Here is a 16,719-nt window from a genome sequence, read left to right as displayed (position 1 = left end):
GCAACAAGAAGAAAGTCGATTATTGGACGGCTCAGATGTTGTGTTGCAAATTTAAATCTGCAGCTGATTATCGGTTATTGATGATTGATGGTTCAAACTTCAGTGTTTGATCAGTGAACTGAGCAAACACTTAAACATAGATTATCAGGGATATTTCACTTGTTTTGTTTGGGGGCCACTTTTGCACAATGTCAGGAGGTCAGGGGCCAGTCACAGCAGCCCCAAACATGTTTCTGGGACTTGAAGACATTTCTCTGATTTAAGGACAATTCTAAGATTTTAGGATGTTGGAAGGATTATAGGATGGATTTTCGTATTTTTGGCCATTTCTCGATTTTAGGGCATTTTGAGGATTTTAGGATGTTCCTTGGACTTAAGGACATTTCTTAACCTCAAGGGCATTCCTCAGATTTTAGGACATTTGTTGGACTTTATTGGCTTTCAATGATTTTAGGCCATTTGTAGGATTATAGGACATTTTTTAGGATTTTTGGACGATTCTAAGATTTTAGAACAGTTGCAGGGATGTCAGGACATTTCTAGGTTTTTTGGACATTTCTAGGATTTTGAGATGTTTCTTAGATTTTAAGACGTTTCCAGGATGTGAGGACAAGAATTTTAGGATGTTTCAAAGATTTTAGTACATTTCTAGGATTTTAGGACATTAGTGCCTCTGTCTGGGGTTGTGGGGATCCTCCACTGGCACTTTTTTGACAAACAAGCTCTTTTTTGGTGCTGTTTTATACACTCTGGCGCCTTATGTATACTAAAAGAACAAAAACAATTCCCAGTGTGAATCACTTTATTTTTATTGTGAATGGGAAAATGTTTGATGGGGACACCTGGCGCCCTGTCTCTACGGCCGTAAGTTTGGCATCACTGATCTGTAATCAATGCACTGAGCAAAATCCTTATTTCCGAGTATCTATTCATACTGATCAGCAGTTAACGTGAAAAGATAAAGTGTGAAGTGAATCTAATCTCCAGTTCAGAAACGCACTCGCTCCGCCTCAGGTGTGTGTTTTGTGTATTTCTCTGCAAAGCAACGCCTCTTCATTGTGTCTGTCAGGTCCCAAGGCGACGAGGGGAGGGCGTCCGACTCGGATATCAACCATCACTGGTGCGGCATCTCCATGATCCCGACCACGCCCACCGACCCCGGCGGAGACGCCAACGACTCGGAGCCCGGAGCTACTGTCAAATCCCTCATTAAGTCCTTTGATACTGTTGGACAGAGTGAGCACACACACACACACACACACACAGACGGGGAATCCCAACACTAGTGTAAGTACAGAGAAGAACAGCTGGTGAGATCTCCACAGTGGATTTCTGTCATTTCTCTGCGGTAGACTCATGCAGAGTTAAGAGGGACTGTGTGGCCTGAGGTGACCTCTGTTAGGGGGTCAACAAAAATCGACTTTTACAGGCGTTGTAAAATTTGATTTTATGGCAGGTAGAGTTGCATAGGAATGCATTTGGCGTTTTAAGTGTACGTAATAAAAGGGACACTAAATTAATCAGTCAGACCTGAAGTTAACGCAGATCAAAGTGCCTCACAGATGACCGAGAGGCTGATTTTAACAGTGTAGACAATGAAAACACCAAAAAAAAAAAAAGATAAAAACAATTGAACAATTTCAGACCAAATCAAATGAGACAATAAAAAATAAAAAAGTAAATAATAGAAAAATGAAATAGATTAAAAGCTACAATAACTAGATTAAATAAAATAGAGTAAACAGGCAAAACATCAATAAAAATTAAGACAAAACAAAAAATAAGCACTAATAATAATAATATTGATTAAGATAATACAATTAATAATGATTAAATAGAGGGTAGACTAAAGCAAAAAAAATGAAGACAAAACAAAAATGATGGCGATAAAATACAATAAAATTGATTTAATAATAATGAAGTAGTTAAATAACGGCTAGAAGAAAAGCGACATTTTTAAAACAAAGTTTGAAAAGACCAAATAACAGAAATGAATAATAAAAATGATAATAATAATAATTACATAACAGCTAGATAAAAATCATTTACTAGACTAAGCGGTAATAAAAATGACGGTTGTATTTTCGGGTGTTGCAGACGGACCCGGACACACAGTTCAGATGCATTCGTCCTCCAGGAGCCCGCTGAGTGGGATCCCCGTACGCACCGCTCCTGCTGCTGCTGTCTCCCCCATACAGGTAAACACACACACACACTTTACTTTACTTTTAAAAATGTAAAAAAGTTCATACGGTCATAGAAAAACCTGGAAAAGTCTTGGAATTTGCAAATAAGTGGAAGTTGAAAATTATCCATACCCTGAAGGTTTTGGAAAATTTTGTTTCATAAACCTGCATTATAACACATGATACAATTTTGATGATTTTTACTAAATCACTAAAAATCGAATCACTTTTTATTTTTAAGGGCATTTTGAGGATTTTTTATTTTTTTTTTTTTTTAAAGAGCCAACAATTAAAAAATGAAATTGCATAATTGTAAAGTGAATAAATTTACCAAAAGTTTTAAAGTAAAAAAAAAAAAAAAAAAATCACTAAAAAGAGTTTTAAGGGGAAAAAACTTCCCTAAAAAATCGCCACAAAATGATTTAAAAAAAAAAAAAAGCTAATTTTTGTCTTTAAAAACCAGCAGTAAAACAACAACAAAATGAAGCCATTTAAAGTTGTTTGCCCTTCTCTTAAGTCAAAATAAAGAACATAAGTTCCTCTCCAGTGCTTAAAAAACATTTAACATGCCTCCCCCTTTTTGCACCAGACCATCCCCTCTTATAAATAACAGCTGGTCCCTGAGTTACGTTTACATATACAGTTCTAATCCTAATCTAAAGTCTGGGTTTTTTTTTCAAATAATTAAAGTGTGTTTAAACCCTGACGGTCTCTGATGAATTTCCCGCTCTGCTCTTTCAGAGGCAAACGTACATAAAGCCGCTGTCAAAGACGCTGGAGAAAAGGATCAATCACGGAGAATTTTCTCATCATCACGGTACGTAACACACGTGCTTTCAGCTGGCAGTCCTTCATTTTACATCTATATTGTTTATGTATTTTTCATAATCCCAGTCTGGGATATGTCAGTGATCAGCAGCTACATTTATTGTGACGGGTCACCCAGTGGAAACAGCATGTATTTCCTCCAAAAGCCAAATATGGTCAAAATGACCTCACCAGGTGGAAAATAGTCAAAATGACAAATTCAGAGTCAAAAGCCCAGAATGACACCCAGAAATAATACAAGTCCTGTTTTTTTCTTCTTTGATGGCTGTGGGATCAAAAATGTCAGTTTGAATGGGTTTCAATGGAGCATTTTTGGACCTGAACAGTCTGAATGTAACTATTTAGTTTCCACAGTGTATTTTAGACTTATTGTAGGAGCTGAGCTGCAGATTTTAACGTTAAACATGAATACACAATCTTACCAAAATTGATGCCATATGCATGAACACAGCCAAAATTATCCCAAAAAATGAAGATTGAGAAGTGTTAAACTGGTCGCAGTCCCACTTTCCTGTTATAAAATGCTTTTTACATTTTATTATCGTACTTTAAAAAGTGTTTTATGACTCCGTCTTCACATTCGCTCTCTCAGAGAAGTTGTCGGGTTGTGGAGACGACCTGAAACCAAACAGCTTGATGAGGAAGAGTCCGTCTCTGGAGTCTGTCATCAAAACTCCCGCCTCCTTCGGCAGCCGCACGGCGTCCTTCAGCTGCAGCCGCGGCAACAGCAAGCTCAGGTGGGCCAACCCGAATTATTTTACAGAAATATTATAATTTAGGGACCAACTCTCCAAGTGTAACTTTTTCTCACTTTTTTTTCTCTGATTTTTTTAAAGTTATTTATTTATTTTTTTAAGTTATTTTCAGGTAATTTTCTTGTACTTTTTACTAATTTCTTGCCAATTTTTGGGTCATTTCCTCTTCCATTGCACATTGCCTTCTCGCCGTGTTTTTGAAAGAAACAAGCCAATTTGCTCAAGTTTCGAAGGGTTAAAACATGTTGCCATACTAACATATTACAAGCATAATAACATTAAACAATTTGAAATTTCGATTTTTCTCTTTCTATTTAACCATAACCGTGAATGACCAAAAAAACTGATTTTTGTTATTTTAGCCCCCAGGACAAATATTTCCGTTGCTTATTTTCTTGTTGAGTTTAAAGGGTTAATTCTGAGCACCTGCCCCTTTTATATATTTGCACATCATGAGGGTAAGCGAGCGTCTCCGTGTTGCAGGTCTTCCCTCTCAAACGTGTCCTCCGTGTTTGCTCTGCTCTCGCCGCCATGTTATAGCCGCCATATGTTTGTTTGGACAGGGTCTTCCTGCCTCGGCCTCGCTTCCGCAGACGACGAAATAATGAATTTAACAGCAGAGCCGCTGTGACGTGTGAAATGTTTACCATCCTCAGAGCAACGACCGTGTCTCGCGGTCTTCCCATGGCCTCGGCCTCCGGCTCGAACCCCAGGGAGCGGACCCTCGGAGTAACACTGCACATACACATTTAACCGATCCATTGTAGCGTCTGTTTTCTCTCCCTTGTGTCTTTTAATAATGCAGTCAGTAAAAAATCATAAATCTGTGTGTAAGCATTTGAGCACATGAAGGCAGAAGGTGGAAATTAGGAGGTTGGCCAAAAAAAAAAACGTGCAAAAGCTTTACATCGTACACTTAAATCTACTCTGAGCTGTGCACGTTTGGCTGCACTCTAAAGTCTGGACTCCAACACAAACACACTGAGCTGCAGATATTCTCCGAATTCATGACGATAACACGAGATCACATCACACAGTTCCCTCCACTGATGGAAATCTAGTTTTCATTAAAGAGGGAAGAGTATCAAAGACGTAGAAATGCAGCATTTAATTCTTTGCAGAAAACGTTCAAAGCAGGACTTTAAAATGTTCTGTCATCGCGCTTCAAGAACCGCAGCTAACAAATATTTATATTCTCAAGTAATCCTTTCAGACTTAAGCAAATTGACTTGATGTCATTTATAATCACCAGGAAGGCGATGAGTGGAAGAAACGACCCCAAAATTGGCAAGAAATTTTGTAAAAAATGTACAAAAAATTGACCTGAAAATTGCCACAAAAAAGAGAAAAAAAAGTAAAGTAAAATGTAAACAATAAACAAGAAAAAAGTATTAAGAATTCCTTAGCGTAATTTAGAATATATTTATATGAATATAATTTAAATATATTTTATTTGGAAAAAATAAACATGAAAAAAACAAAAAAAAAGCTGACAAGAAAATGTCCTAAAAATTAGCCAGGGGGCAATTATTTGATAGTATTCAAAAAAAAAAATTTGAGAAAAATGTTTAGAAAAATATATTTATAAATCTTAAAAAAAAATTTTAACTTATGTTACAAAACTTTTTTAAAAATGATTTTTTTACTCTTCTTTTTTCTTTTTTTTTTTAGCACTCATTTTCTAGTTTGTTTTTGCTTTTTACTTTTATTTTTGTTGCTTATTTTAAGTTTTTCTTGTTTTACTATTTTCTTGCTAATTCTTTTGGCCACTTCTTTTTAAGTTACTCTTTGCCTTCCTCCCATGCTCTTAAAAGATCTGAAGCCAGTTTGCTCAGGTTTTAAAGAGTTAATAAGCCGACTTTGTCTCATCATCTGAATTTGCTGCACCATGTTTACGGTCATCGTGAGGCAGCTCAGCTGCTTCATGCACAGCTTAAGTCACACATTAGTTTCACTGTATGGTTGTTTACGACTGTTTTGCAGTGTAAACAGGACTATGTTCACTTTTTCCTAATCCAAAAAAGATATTTACAAACACTTCTGGGTCCCTGAAATGACTCTATGGCGAATATGGAAAGAGTCACGTGTTTTTACGTCAGGGCCGCCTGTGAGCTCGTTTCAGACGTGGTCGTCAAATGATTTCCATCTGGAAAAATGCTTATTTAATTGAGTACATTCTTATAGCATGAGACATAGAGAAGTTGCATAATTATGGTTTTTATGGCGCTTCCTTCATGTCCGTGTGCACTGGAGTCTGTGTGTGGATTTGAGCATAATGACAGTTTTATGGGGTAATCAAACACTTATCGTTCCCTAAATGACAGACTGTGACCGTCCCTCTTTATCTCTCTCTGTGTGTGACTGCCGTCTGCGTTTCCCTGGTGACAGTGTGGAAAGAAAGGACCCCTTGGCTGCGCTGGCCCGAGAGTACGGAGGATCTAAGAGGAACGCTCTACTGAAGTGGTGCCAGAAGAAAACAGAAGGCTATCCGGTAGGGATCAGAGGCCGGAGACCTCTCAAACACACGGCGGGCCACGTTCACTTTCACGCCCGACTTTTCTCTGTCCGACAGTTTCCTTTTAGTCTTTTATTTAAAAGCGCTGCTCCCACTCTCCTTTCTTATTGCAGCATTGTGCAGAAGATAACGGTAAGTGATACTCAACTTATGGCCCGCAGGTCAAATCTGGGCCCTGGTGGCCCCTCGACCAACATTTCACCATCAAAATTTAACGATCCACAACTGTTTTTTGGACTTTTAGTATACAGAAGGTGCCAGAGTGCATAAAACAGCAGCAAAATAGAGCTGCTTTATCAAAAAAAGTGCACCCGTAACAAAGGTCCTAGCTAAGACCCTACAGATGTCCTCAATCACAGAAATGTCCTAAAATCCGTGAAAAGTAGGCCTAGGGATGCACGATAATTATCGGACCGATAACGGGCTGTCATACCGATGATTCTGATAATAAACGTTTTGGCCGATAAACAGAACCGATAATAATAAGCGTAAATTGCTTTGATTTTGCTCATGTTGCCATGGTTTCGCTCCTCCAGTCCTACACACTGTGCATTACGCTGCGTGTCAAACTGCTGCTGCGAGATCAGTCCACAACGTATCATCAGTCAGCAGCAGGGTTTAACCCTTTGTTTCTTTCTCTTTTTTAACTCTTTCCCCGCCAATGACGATATTTTCCGTCAATCCGTGTTTCCACTGTAGTGTAGGGACACTGTTACGGATGTTACGCAATAAAACAACATTTCCACGTCCAAAAACAAACGAACAAGATGATCTAAGGTCCCAGGGAGGAGAGGACTACTATCGTGCCGACTTTATTGCTATTTAGCGGCTTTTCGGAGCCTCTCAGCGGCGTTGTTTTAAAAAAAACGCAACAGGTGAAACATTTAGCGACTTATTTAGATCATCAGTGAACAAGGAGGAAATATACTGTCCAAGGCTTATTTTCAGCATTATTTTTGTACAATTCAAGCTTACACAAGAAGATAAGAGGGGAAAAATCCTCAAAAATGTTGTTTTTTTTAAATGAAAATGCACAAATGAAATTCATCTGTACTCACCAGATCTCAGCCTTTCATACCGTCGGGTAATAAAAATCAAACAAAAAGAAATAATCGGTTATCGGCATCTTATCGGCCAGGAGAAGCTAGAAATTATCGATTTATCGGTTGAAATAATCATTATCGTGCATCACTGGTGAAAAGTTCTGAAATATTAGAAACATCCTAAAATCCTGGCAATGTCCTGTAATCCTTGAAACGCCTTAAAATCCTACAAATGTACTGAAATCCTAGACACGTTTTAAAATCCTAAAAATATCATAAAACCCGAGAAAAGTTCTAACATCCGAGAAATGTCAGAAAATCCTGGAAACATCCTAAAATCAGAGACGATCTTAAAGCCCTGCCCTAAATGTCCTAAAATTCTGAAGTGTCCTTAAAACCTAGAAATGTCCTAAAATCTTAGAAACGTACGGGGCTGCGATTGGCCCCTGGCCCCCACACACAGCGTGTCCCCGCTCTGCGTCCTCAGCTTCAGTCCTTATTCCTTTTGTTTGTTTTTTTCTCGTCCGTCACTGACGTGTTGGACCGTAGCGGCACACCGCCGTGTCTGCAGACCTTCGTTCACCGGCCTGTCGTCTCAGCGGGGACACGACGTCACCGTGGCAGCGAGCTAATGGAAACAGTGACGCCGAGCACGCAGTGTTACGCTGGATTTATACATGTGTGTTTTTTATACAGCCCTGCTTCTTTTCATGCATGTCCGTTTGTTTATGCATTGTTATTGTGTCCCCGCATGTGTCCCCCATGTCCCAGTGCTGCTGACAATCACCCGGCATTAGCTGCTCCCCTAATACCCAGTTTAAGGAGCCCATTAAGCCCAGTGGGATTAGAGATTTGCCCATGTAATCATTGTGTTTGTGTGCCAGCATGCCAGCTAGCTAAAACTCTTACCAGCAGGCAGACTGGTCCCAACCTGCAAAGTTTAGTGGGAAGTCCTTTCAGCAGTGTGGTGGAAGATTGATTACAGTTGTGAATGGCTCCGCTGGTGTCCTGTTTAGGCTCATCTCTCCGTCTCATAGCTTCGGTTTGACCGAACGTGAAAAACCAGCTGCTAAAAATAGTCCCAGTTCTCCCAGTGATAAACGCTGCAGATGATCAGAGTTGTTGGATCGATAGTTCCTGTTTCTCGTTCACGGCGCCGCTCGGTTGAACTTTGAGTCACCCTCGTTCATCAGGTGTGTGACGGTCACGCACGGCGAGTGTGTGATCCTCTGTGATGGAAATATTTGAGATAAAACTGCTGACAGACAGACTGAGGATGATGAGATTTTGGACCTGCACACAAACTGAAATATCTCACTTTGTTTGAAATGGCACCAGTTTGTAATGAAGGTCACTGGGTCATAATTATGGTTATTGTTTATTATAAGGATCCCCATTAACTGTCGTTTTGGGGTCCAAAACAACATTACATTACAACAAAATTAAACGGTAATAATGAAAATATACTACTCAATAAAATGAACAAAGTAACTAAAAAAATTATAATAATAACAATATTGATTATAATACAAAAATATGACTACTTTAATAATAGTAATTAAAAGATAATTAATTCACCATCCATCAACCAATTAAAAAAATAAATAAAATAGATTTTTAAAAAAATCTTATTCTGCAGTATCTTACTCAAATAAACATAAAACAACCAATTAATTTTTTTTTTAAAAAAGTCTTACTCTTAACTATCTTACACAAAGAAACATAAAACAACCAATTAAAAATCTATAGTAACAGTAAAAAAAAAAAAATAGTCAAGATGTCAAAGTGCTCACATTTGTATTTTAACCCTTCGAAACATGAACATGTTGGGGTGATTTCTTTAAAAAAATTACCTAAAAATAAACGGAAAAAAGTCCAAAACAAACAAGGAAATTAGCTAGAAGACGTGCTAAAATAAAAATAAAAAAACTAAATTTATATGTATTTATTTAATTGATTTGATAATATTTTTTCTGTGATGTAATTTTACGTATAAAATTATAAATCTATTTTTTTGGATACTTTCCCTTTTTCTTGATATATTTTTTTTATCTCTCGCCAAGCTGGTCATTGTCTTTTTGCTCCGTGTTTTTGAAACCAGTTCGCTCAGGTTTCAAATATTAAAAGAGCTTATTAAAGGCTTCTTAACACAGCACAAGAAAACGGATGTTGTGTCATGTATCAGATAATATAATAATAATATAATAATCATTATCTCAGAAACTCACCCTAAAATGTGGGTGAAGAATCCAAAAACAGGAAATTCTTGATGCATAGAAATAAAGTTCAACAACTTTCACACAGCTCCTGTATTTAAATCCAGATCTCATTCATGTCGTCGTGGAAACGTGAGACACAAAAAAGTTTTCTTTAAGAATTCAACACAACACGGGGTGAGTATCTGTCATAGAGAATGGTCATTCGGGGTAAAGTATTCCTTTGAGTGTAATACTGGAGTGAACGCGAGGGTTAAATTTAAGCGGACTCTTGTAAAATAGGAATCCAGATGGAATTGAAAATCTCGGTTCAGTTCAGGACAGTTTGGTCGAGCGACACGAAACCCTTAACGGAGCCTCGTTCCCGTTTAACGGTGGAACCTGTGATCCCGGCTCACAAAGGGCTTAGCAGCACAGAGTGATTATTTGCAAGTATCAGGAATGCAGTAAGAAGATTTGGCTTCTGGGAGAGTTTGAGTCTGAGGTATAATCGGTCCCCTCCTGGAGTAAGAGTTCCCGATTCGAGCTGTGATCCTTCGTGTTTGTGCGTTTTCTCCATGTGAACCTGAGCTGTGATTCATTCACTATCAGGCAGTCGACAATTTCTATTTTTAAAACAAGCATCACTGTCATATTCTGTATTTTACCTTACTTTAAAGGGTAATTGCAGTATTTTTTATCCTGGAACCTCTCTTCTGATGTTTTTTTTGTATAATCATGTATCAAATGTGTCCGGCTGCAGACGGCAGACGTGAAACAGCAAAAATGCTGCAATGTAACCACTCAGGGCCTGTTTGCGTCACCAATTTATGTTTTTGCCACTGACAGGCTCAGATCGATATTCGCAGTGTCTGAAACCGAAATGACTCCTACAGAGATAGACCTTTTTGTTACCCTTTAACAGGCGGTATAACTGCACGGTTGACATTTTTTGCAGTTGAATTACTTCACTAAAAACTCTGCAAAACCCATTTTGATTTTATACAGATGTTTTTGTGCGTTGCATTTTGATATTTTGATTATACTCCAATACTACTTAATTCATTTTTATTATATTACATTGACTGTTTTTTATCATACATTTTAAAAACATTTTGTGACTAGATTCTTTATTATTTTTAACTATTTTTGTTTATTTTTATATTTATTTTATTTGTTTATTTTATGAAGTCACTTTTATTTTCAGATTTATATCATATAACATTTGCAGTTTTTTTTACCATATATTTTATACATTTTATTTACTAGATTTATTTTTATTTCTATCTATTCAATTTTGTTTATTTATCTCTATTATATTACATTGGCTTTTGCAGTTTTTTTTATTATTCTAGTATTTTTTCTTCATAAATTGGTGCATTTTGGTAACATATTCTACGGTCTATTATGTTGTATATTTTTTTTGCAAAGACATGCCTTAAGGTGACAGTTAAAGGGTTAAATAGTAAAATCTTTTTTGTTTTACCAGAAACTAGGCTTTGGAGGTCTTTTAATACACCTTCCTGAAATTTCACTGCGGTATACAGTATATGACGGGATAAGTGTGCAGCAAATGACATGACAATGACAAAAACAAACACTTTCAGTGGACCTACGTTAACGGTGTGCAATTGTGCAAAACTTGTTGATCCCATAAGTGAAAAACAGTAGCAGAAACTTTGTAAAATAGGCTCCAGGTTAGAAAATTTTGAAGTTGCTGTTGTACCCTGATGCATTTGCAAATCTTTTAACAGTCTGTGTCCAGCAAATTTGTGGCAGTTAGAGTAAATGTTTAAGGGAATAATATTTTTTTTTAGTGTCCACCAGACCAACTTTCCATGTACCTTTTTAACGTTATGTAATACGCCGAATATACCACAATTCATCGGGAGAGGCGGATGAGTCAAAGATTCACGTGCAGGGTCGAGATATCTGAGATGTAGATTGAACAAAAGGTCACGCAACCTTTTTTCAGAACGATTTCCCAAATATTTTGTTCAATTGGTGTTTAGTCTCTCAGCAGAGATATGAAAGGCCGCTGTTGTTTTTCTCTTGGGATTTTTTTGTTTTTAGTGAATTCCTCTATTTTCCACAGGGGACTCTGTTTGACGGATGTGTGGATATGTGCTGTATGTTTGCGTGTGAAACATATGGTGTTTATGCATCACTTACAGTAAGTGGAGCAGAGTTAAGTGCTCTGAACCCGAACATATGTGGCCATTAACCCACGGCTGAGTGTCATGGCGAGCTGAAGGAAAAGGTTACTGTCAGAGGACGATGTTGGACTTCATATGTCCAGTGAAAGGTCAAACTCTTAGTGTTATGAGGCCTTTGTCCACACAGAAGCTACTTATTACAGCAGTGATGCTCATTTTACAGCCTGCATGCTAAATCTGGCCCCTGACAGGGTGATTCACACTGGGAATCATTTTTGTTATTTTAGTATACATAAGGTGCATTAGTGTATAAAACAGCATCGAAATAGAGCTTGTTTATTTAAAAAAATGTGCTAGTGGAGGATCTCTCATAACCCCTGAAAGAGGTCCTAGCTAAGTCCCTAAAATGCAGGAAATGTCCTAAAATCGCAGAAACGTCCTAAAATCCTAGAAACATTCAAAGTACTAGAGACGTGCTAAATCCTTGAAAGGTTCTTGAATCCCAGAAACATCCGAAAATACAAGCGTCTGAGAAACATGTTATGATCCCTGAAATGTTCTAAAGTCTTCAAAACATCGTAAAATCTAAGAAATGTACTGAAATGTTGAAAATTTCTTGAAATCTAAGGAACTTCCTAAAACCTTATAAACATCTCAAAATCCAAGAAATGTCCTAAAACTCGAGAAATGTCCTTAAATCTTAGAAACATCCTAAAGTCCAAGAAAAGTGCTAATATCCTAGAAACAACCTAAAATCCAAAATATGTCATAAAATCCTAAAATTTGGGAACTGTCCTAAAGTTTTTGAAATGTCCTAAAATCTCAGATTTTTTCTAAAATCCTAGAAATGTCCTAAAATCCTAGGAACTTCTGAGAATCCTAGGAGCATCCTAAAATCTTAGAAACATCCTAAAGTACCGGAGATGTCCTAAAATCTCGGAAACATGTTTTGGGCTCCTGCGACTGGCCCCTGGCCTCCTGTCATTTTGCAGAAGTGGCCCCCGATCAGAGCAAGTTGAGTCCCCCTGTCTCACAGTAAGTGGAGCTCAGTCGCTCTGCACCTGAACTTATGTGACCACGAACCCACAGCTGAGTGTCACGGCGAGCTGAAGGTAAAGGTTACTGTCAGAGGACGATGTTGCGCTGCATAGGTTTGGCGAAAGGTCAAACTTTGTCCACACAGAAGTTACTAATTAAAGACCAACGCTCGGGGACTGGCTGATGTGTCACAGTTTTTATCTCGGGGGCCGAGACTGTGGCAGTCGTCTGAAATACAGCCACCTCCAGGTTGTGTTTCTTTCTCTCTGCCCTGCTCGTTTTTGCTCTGATAAAGGTTAGTGAGGTTCAGTTTTATCGATACACCCCCTCGCATTTTGCGCTTCCTCTCCTCTCTGCAGTGGACGAAGGTCAGAGAGGTAATAACTCAACACTAATTGGCTCTTTAGTGTGGAGTCACCCGGTTGTATTTTATGCTCGGCCTCTTCAGGCTACATAATTAATGATCGCATTGAAGAGGCAGCTTTGACAATCGCTGCTGTTCACTTTCATAACAGGCTCTTATATCAGGCTCATCTGACAGCGCGGAGACAGAAAAGCTGCGGTGTGCGACGGCGACAAAGCCCATGGGAGGGTCAGCCCTGTGCCAGTTATTATTTCCTATTGTTGGTGGACCTTTTGATCAAACAGCAGCCTAATTAGAGTGAAACAGAACACGGGAGCTATTGTAAGCGTGCCGGGGGCTGATTTGATGTTTAGGTGAAAACAGCGGCCGCAGAGCACAGTAAATCTGTGATTATAGCCGCACACAGAGCCTGATGCCACGCTTAGCTCATTCACTGTGATCAATAAACCCCTCAGTGCTTGTAATCATCATGAGGAGAAGATTAAATCACTGCAGGTTTGATGGCGTAAAATTAGGCTTCGTCTCACCTTTAAGCTGTGATACCCAACTTACGGACGGTGGGCCAAATCAGGACCCTGATAGAGTGCGGAGCGGTACATTAACCATTTTCCAGTTCACAATAAAAATAAAGTGATTCACACGGGGAATAGTTTTTGTACTTTCAGTTTACATAAGGTGCCAGAGTGCATAAAACAGCACCAAAATAGGGCTTGTTTACCAAAAAAAGTGGCAGTGGAGGATCTCCACACACCCTCAACAGAGGTCCCAGCTAAGACCCTAATGTCCTAAAATCCTAGAAATGTCCTAAAATTCAAGATATTTCCTAAAATCCAGAGCTCTGTCACTGCTTGCCTCTGTGTCTCTGGCTGTGTGTGTGTGTCTGCTTGTCTCTCTCTCTGTTTAGACACAGCTGATAAGCATTTTGGAAGTATTGGAGCCATATTTAATCATTTATCATAATCAGATCATGTATATAATATCTAATGTAGCCTTTGTATCATTTCTAATAGTAGTATTTAGTATATTTAGTGTGTTTTCCTGCCAGATTTGTTTGGTCTCACAAAGAAAATTGACCATACTGAAACTATCGCTGCCAAAAGCAAGCTGCCGGTGTCTTATGTAAAATCGTTTCGCAGCCGTTGCGTGTTAAGTGTGAAGCAGGCGTTAAGTGACCAGTTCGAACAATAATTTTTTAATTTGGTCCAGTATTGAGTGAGAGAGTGCAATGTAACCACTCAGGGCACTGTGAACTCACGTCATTTTACGTCCACTGACAGTGTTTGTTTTTGTCTCTGACAGGCTCGTATTGTTATTCTGCGTGTCAGATAACTTTATAAAGGATCTCTACAGAGAAAAACCTTTTTGTTAAAGAGTGAGATCCTTTTTGTTTAGCCAGAAATAGCCCAAAATGTTTATTGTCAAACAGTAATTTTAGCGTGTATAGAGCAGCATATTTTCACATCTGACTGGGTAAATTAAGGGTTTATTATTTGTTGGAACAATGGAAAGACGAACAAAGACAATTTTTGTGAGTTTTATTTTGTGTCTTTCGACTTTGAAATAAAGTGTGTTTTGCAGTGTTAAAATTATTGTTTTTTTAAGTAGAGTCTGGTGGGTTTGGTGATGCCGATTTAGGGGCTGTTTCTGGTTAAACAAATAGTGATGTTATTCTTAACTAAAAGGATTATCTCTGTAGGAATCCTTTTCATAATGTTTTCAGATACTGAAAATAATCTGAGCCTGTCAGTGGCAAAAACAAACACTTTTAGTAGATGTACATTGATGTTGCACAGTTGTCCATTAATGCAACATTGCAGCCTGTTTTGCGGCTGCCTCCTGCAGCGCTCTTTATGCTGGACCCATCTCAAAAATTGCTCTTCCCATGAGTCACTTAGACACAAAAACATGAGTAAATAGGGTCCAGGCTGAAAAACACGAAGTGACCTCCTCACTGTTGTTATATATCAGGTAACGTGTTGTTCTGCAAATGCATGCTTTTCTGCTTTTAATGCATATAGGTGACAGGGAAAAACACATGATGCAAGCAGTCACCATGGCCTACGTGCCGCACATCATGCATCCAACAGAGGGGCAAATGCAAGTGTGTACTTGTGTGTCTGTGTACGGATGTGTTGGTGTGAATGTAGTCTTCCATATGGTTGTCGTCCCCGGAGAGGTGTGTGCCGATAACAAGGTTAGAGAAAGAAAAGGGAAAACATGGCAAATGCATAAGCACACACAGTAGTAGGACGGCGGTGCTATCACCATGGAGAGGAGCCACTCGAGCCCTGAGGGTGAGGAGTTCAGACGGGCTCCGTCACACCTCAAATGTCAGATTCTGGGAAGCTCAGATCGATCAGTGAAGACCTTAAGCTCGCACTGATTAACTCTGCCCTGTGGGAGACTCTGAAGGGGCCTCTCACAGGAAATTGGTATTCGCAAGGGATCGTGTGCATGTGAGCGCCGGACTGGACAAAGACTTGAAACACAAGAGCGCTTTTATAGGACTTCTGTTACACACCAGGCAGTTTAAGATCTGACTCTCGCATGTTGCTGTGCAGCCTGTAACTGAAGGTTTTGGGACTTCTATGCAGTTGTGAGGAAGTATTAAGATGCTTTATAGGAGTAAAAGTACTAATATCACAGTGTGAAAATACAAGTGCAAATCCTTAGTCAAGTGTTGTTAGTGCAGTAAAATGTCGCCTCTGTCAGTGTTTATCTGTTCTACCTGCTGTTTATGGATCAATATTCCTGCTGCATTAATGCACATGTTACATCAGTGCTGTAGATGTTTAGAGTTGGGCTCATTTTAACTCCTTTATATACAGCTGGGTAGTTTACTTTACAGCAATGCATCATGGTCTATAAGATGATCATGTGTTTGTAGTGTAGCTGTCCTGTGAGAACCACCTTTCTTTAAAAAAGACTGAAAAAGCATTTTAGACTCCATCTGTAAGTTTGTCACAAACGTCGAAGTCTTTGACGTTTGTGACAGATTCTGGGGAAAAAAAATCAAATTATCGAGTCAGTCTGACTAAAACTGGACTTTAAAATACATGTAAACATGTTTGTCCGACTGAAATCAGACTAAATCTAACTTCTCAGAGTCGGACTAACATCAATCAGTCGATCAAATTTTATTCATACGGCACCTTTCAGACTAATTCAATGCAATTCAGAGTGCTTTAATAAGCAAAAGTGGCTCTTAAAAAATGGATCTTAAAAAAATAGAATAAGTAAAAACCATACCAAACCGTGTTTTGACAAAAAATATTAAATACAGAGGAGGGACTTGTGTTGTAAGTTCACTGGCATCACGCTTTAGCCTTTTTTTAGCCATTTTTCAAAACAACTTGGCACGTTGGGGCTTCAGGATACTTGGATTACCTCGGACAAGCAGTATGGAGTATTTCTGTTTTTATTATGTATTTTTTTAACATTTGAATCCTGGTCACGATTTGCTTCAGCTGTTCGGGAGATGATTGCGACACCTTTTCTCCGTGAAACTCCGGCAGTGTTTTGTGGACTATAAAACTTCACCTGACTTTCCATCTATATGAGGGTGAAGAGATACTGACCGAATTTTCATTTTTTTGGAGAATTATTCCTTTAAGTGTAGCTCATAAGTAAATGTAAGTA

General features: G+C 38.6%; 1 protein-coding gene across 5 annotated transcripts in view; it reads left to right on the top strand.

The window, feature by feature from the left end:
• The window catches only part of specc1 (sperm antigen with calponin homology and coiled-coil domains 1), a 108,190-nt gene that overhangs the window by 68,812 nt on the left and 22,659 nt on the right, over nt 1-16,719 (top strand). For all 5 annotated transcript variants that reach the window (XM_042499132.1, XM_042499131.1, XM_042499134.1 and 2 more), the window contains 5 exons: nt 1,070-1,236; nt 2,098-2,198; nt 2,928-3,003; nt 3,607-3,751; nt 6,158-6,260. In XM_042499132.1, coding sequence (XP_042355066.1) covers nt 1,070-1,236; nt 2,098-2,198; nt 2,928-3,003; nt 3,607-3,751; nt 6,158-6,260 — 592 coding nt within the window. The remainder of the gene's footprint in view (nt 1-1,069; nt 1,237-2,097; nt 2,199-2,927; nt 3,004-3,606; nt 3,752-6,157; nt 6,261-16,719) is intronic.

Source organism: Plectropomus leopardus, chromosome 13 (genome assembly GCF_008729295.1).
Source record: "Plectropomus leopardus isolate mb chromosome 13, YSFRI_Pleo_2.0, whole genome shotgun sequence".
In the NCBI taxonomy this organism is placed as follows: domain Eukaryota; kingdom Metazoa; phylum Chordata; class Actinopteri; order Perciformes; family Serranidae; genus Plectropomus; species Plectropomus leopardus.
Note: the sequence above shows the minus strand (reverse complement) of the source record. Positions and strands in the feature narration are given on the sequence as shown.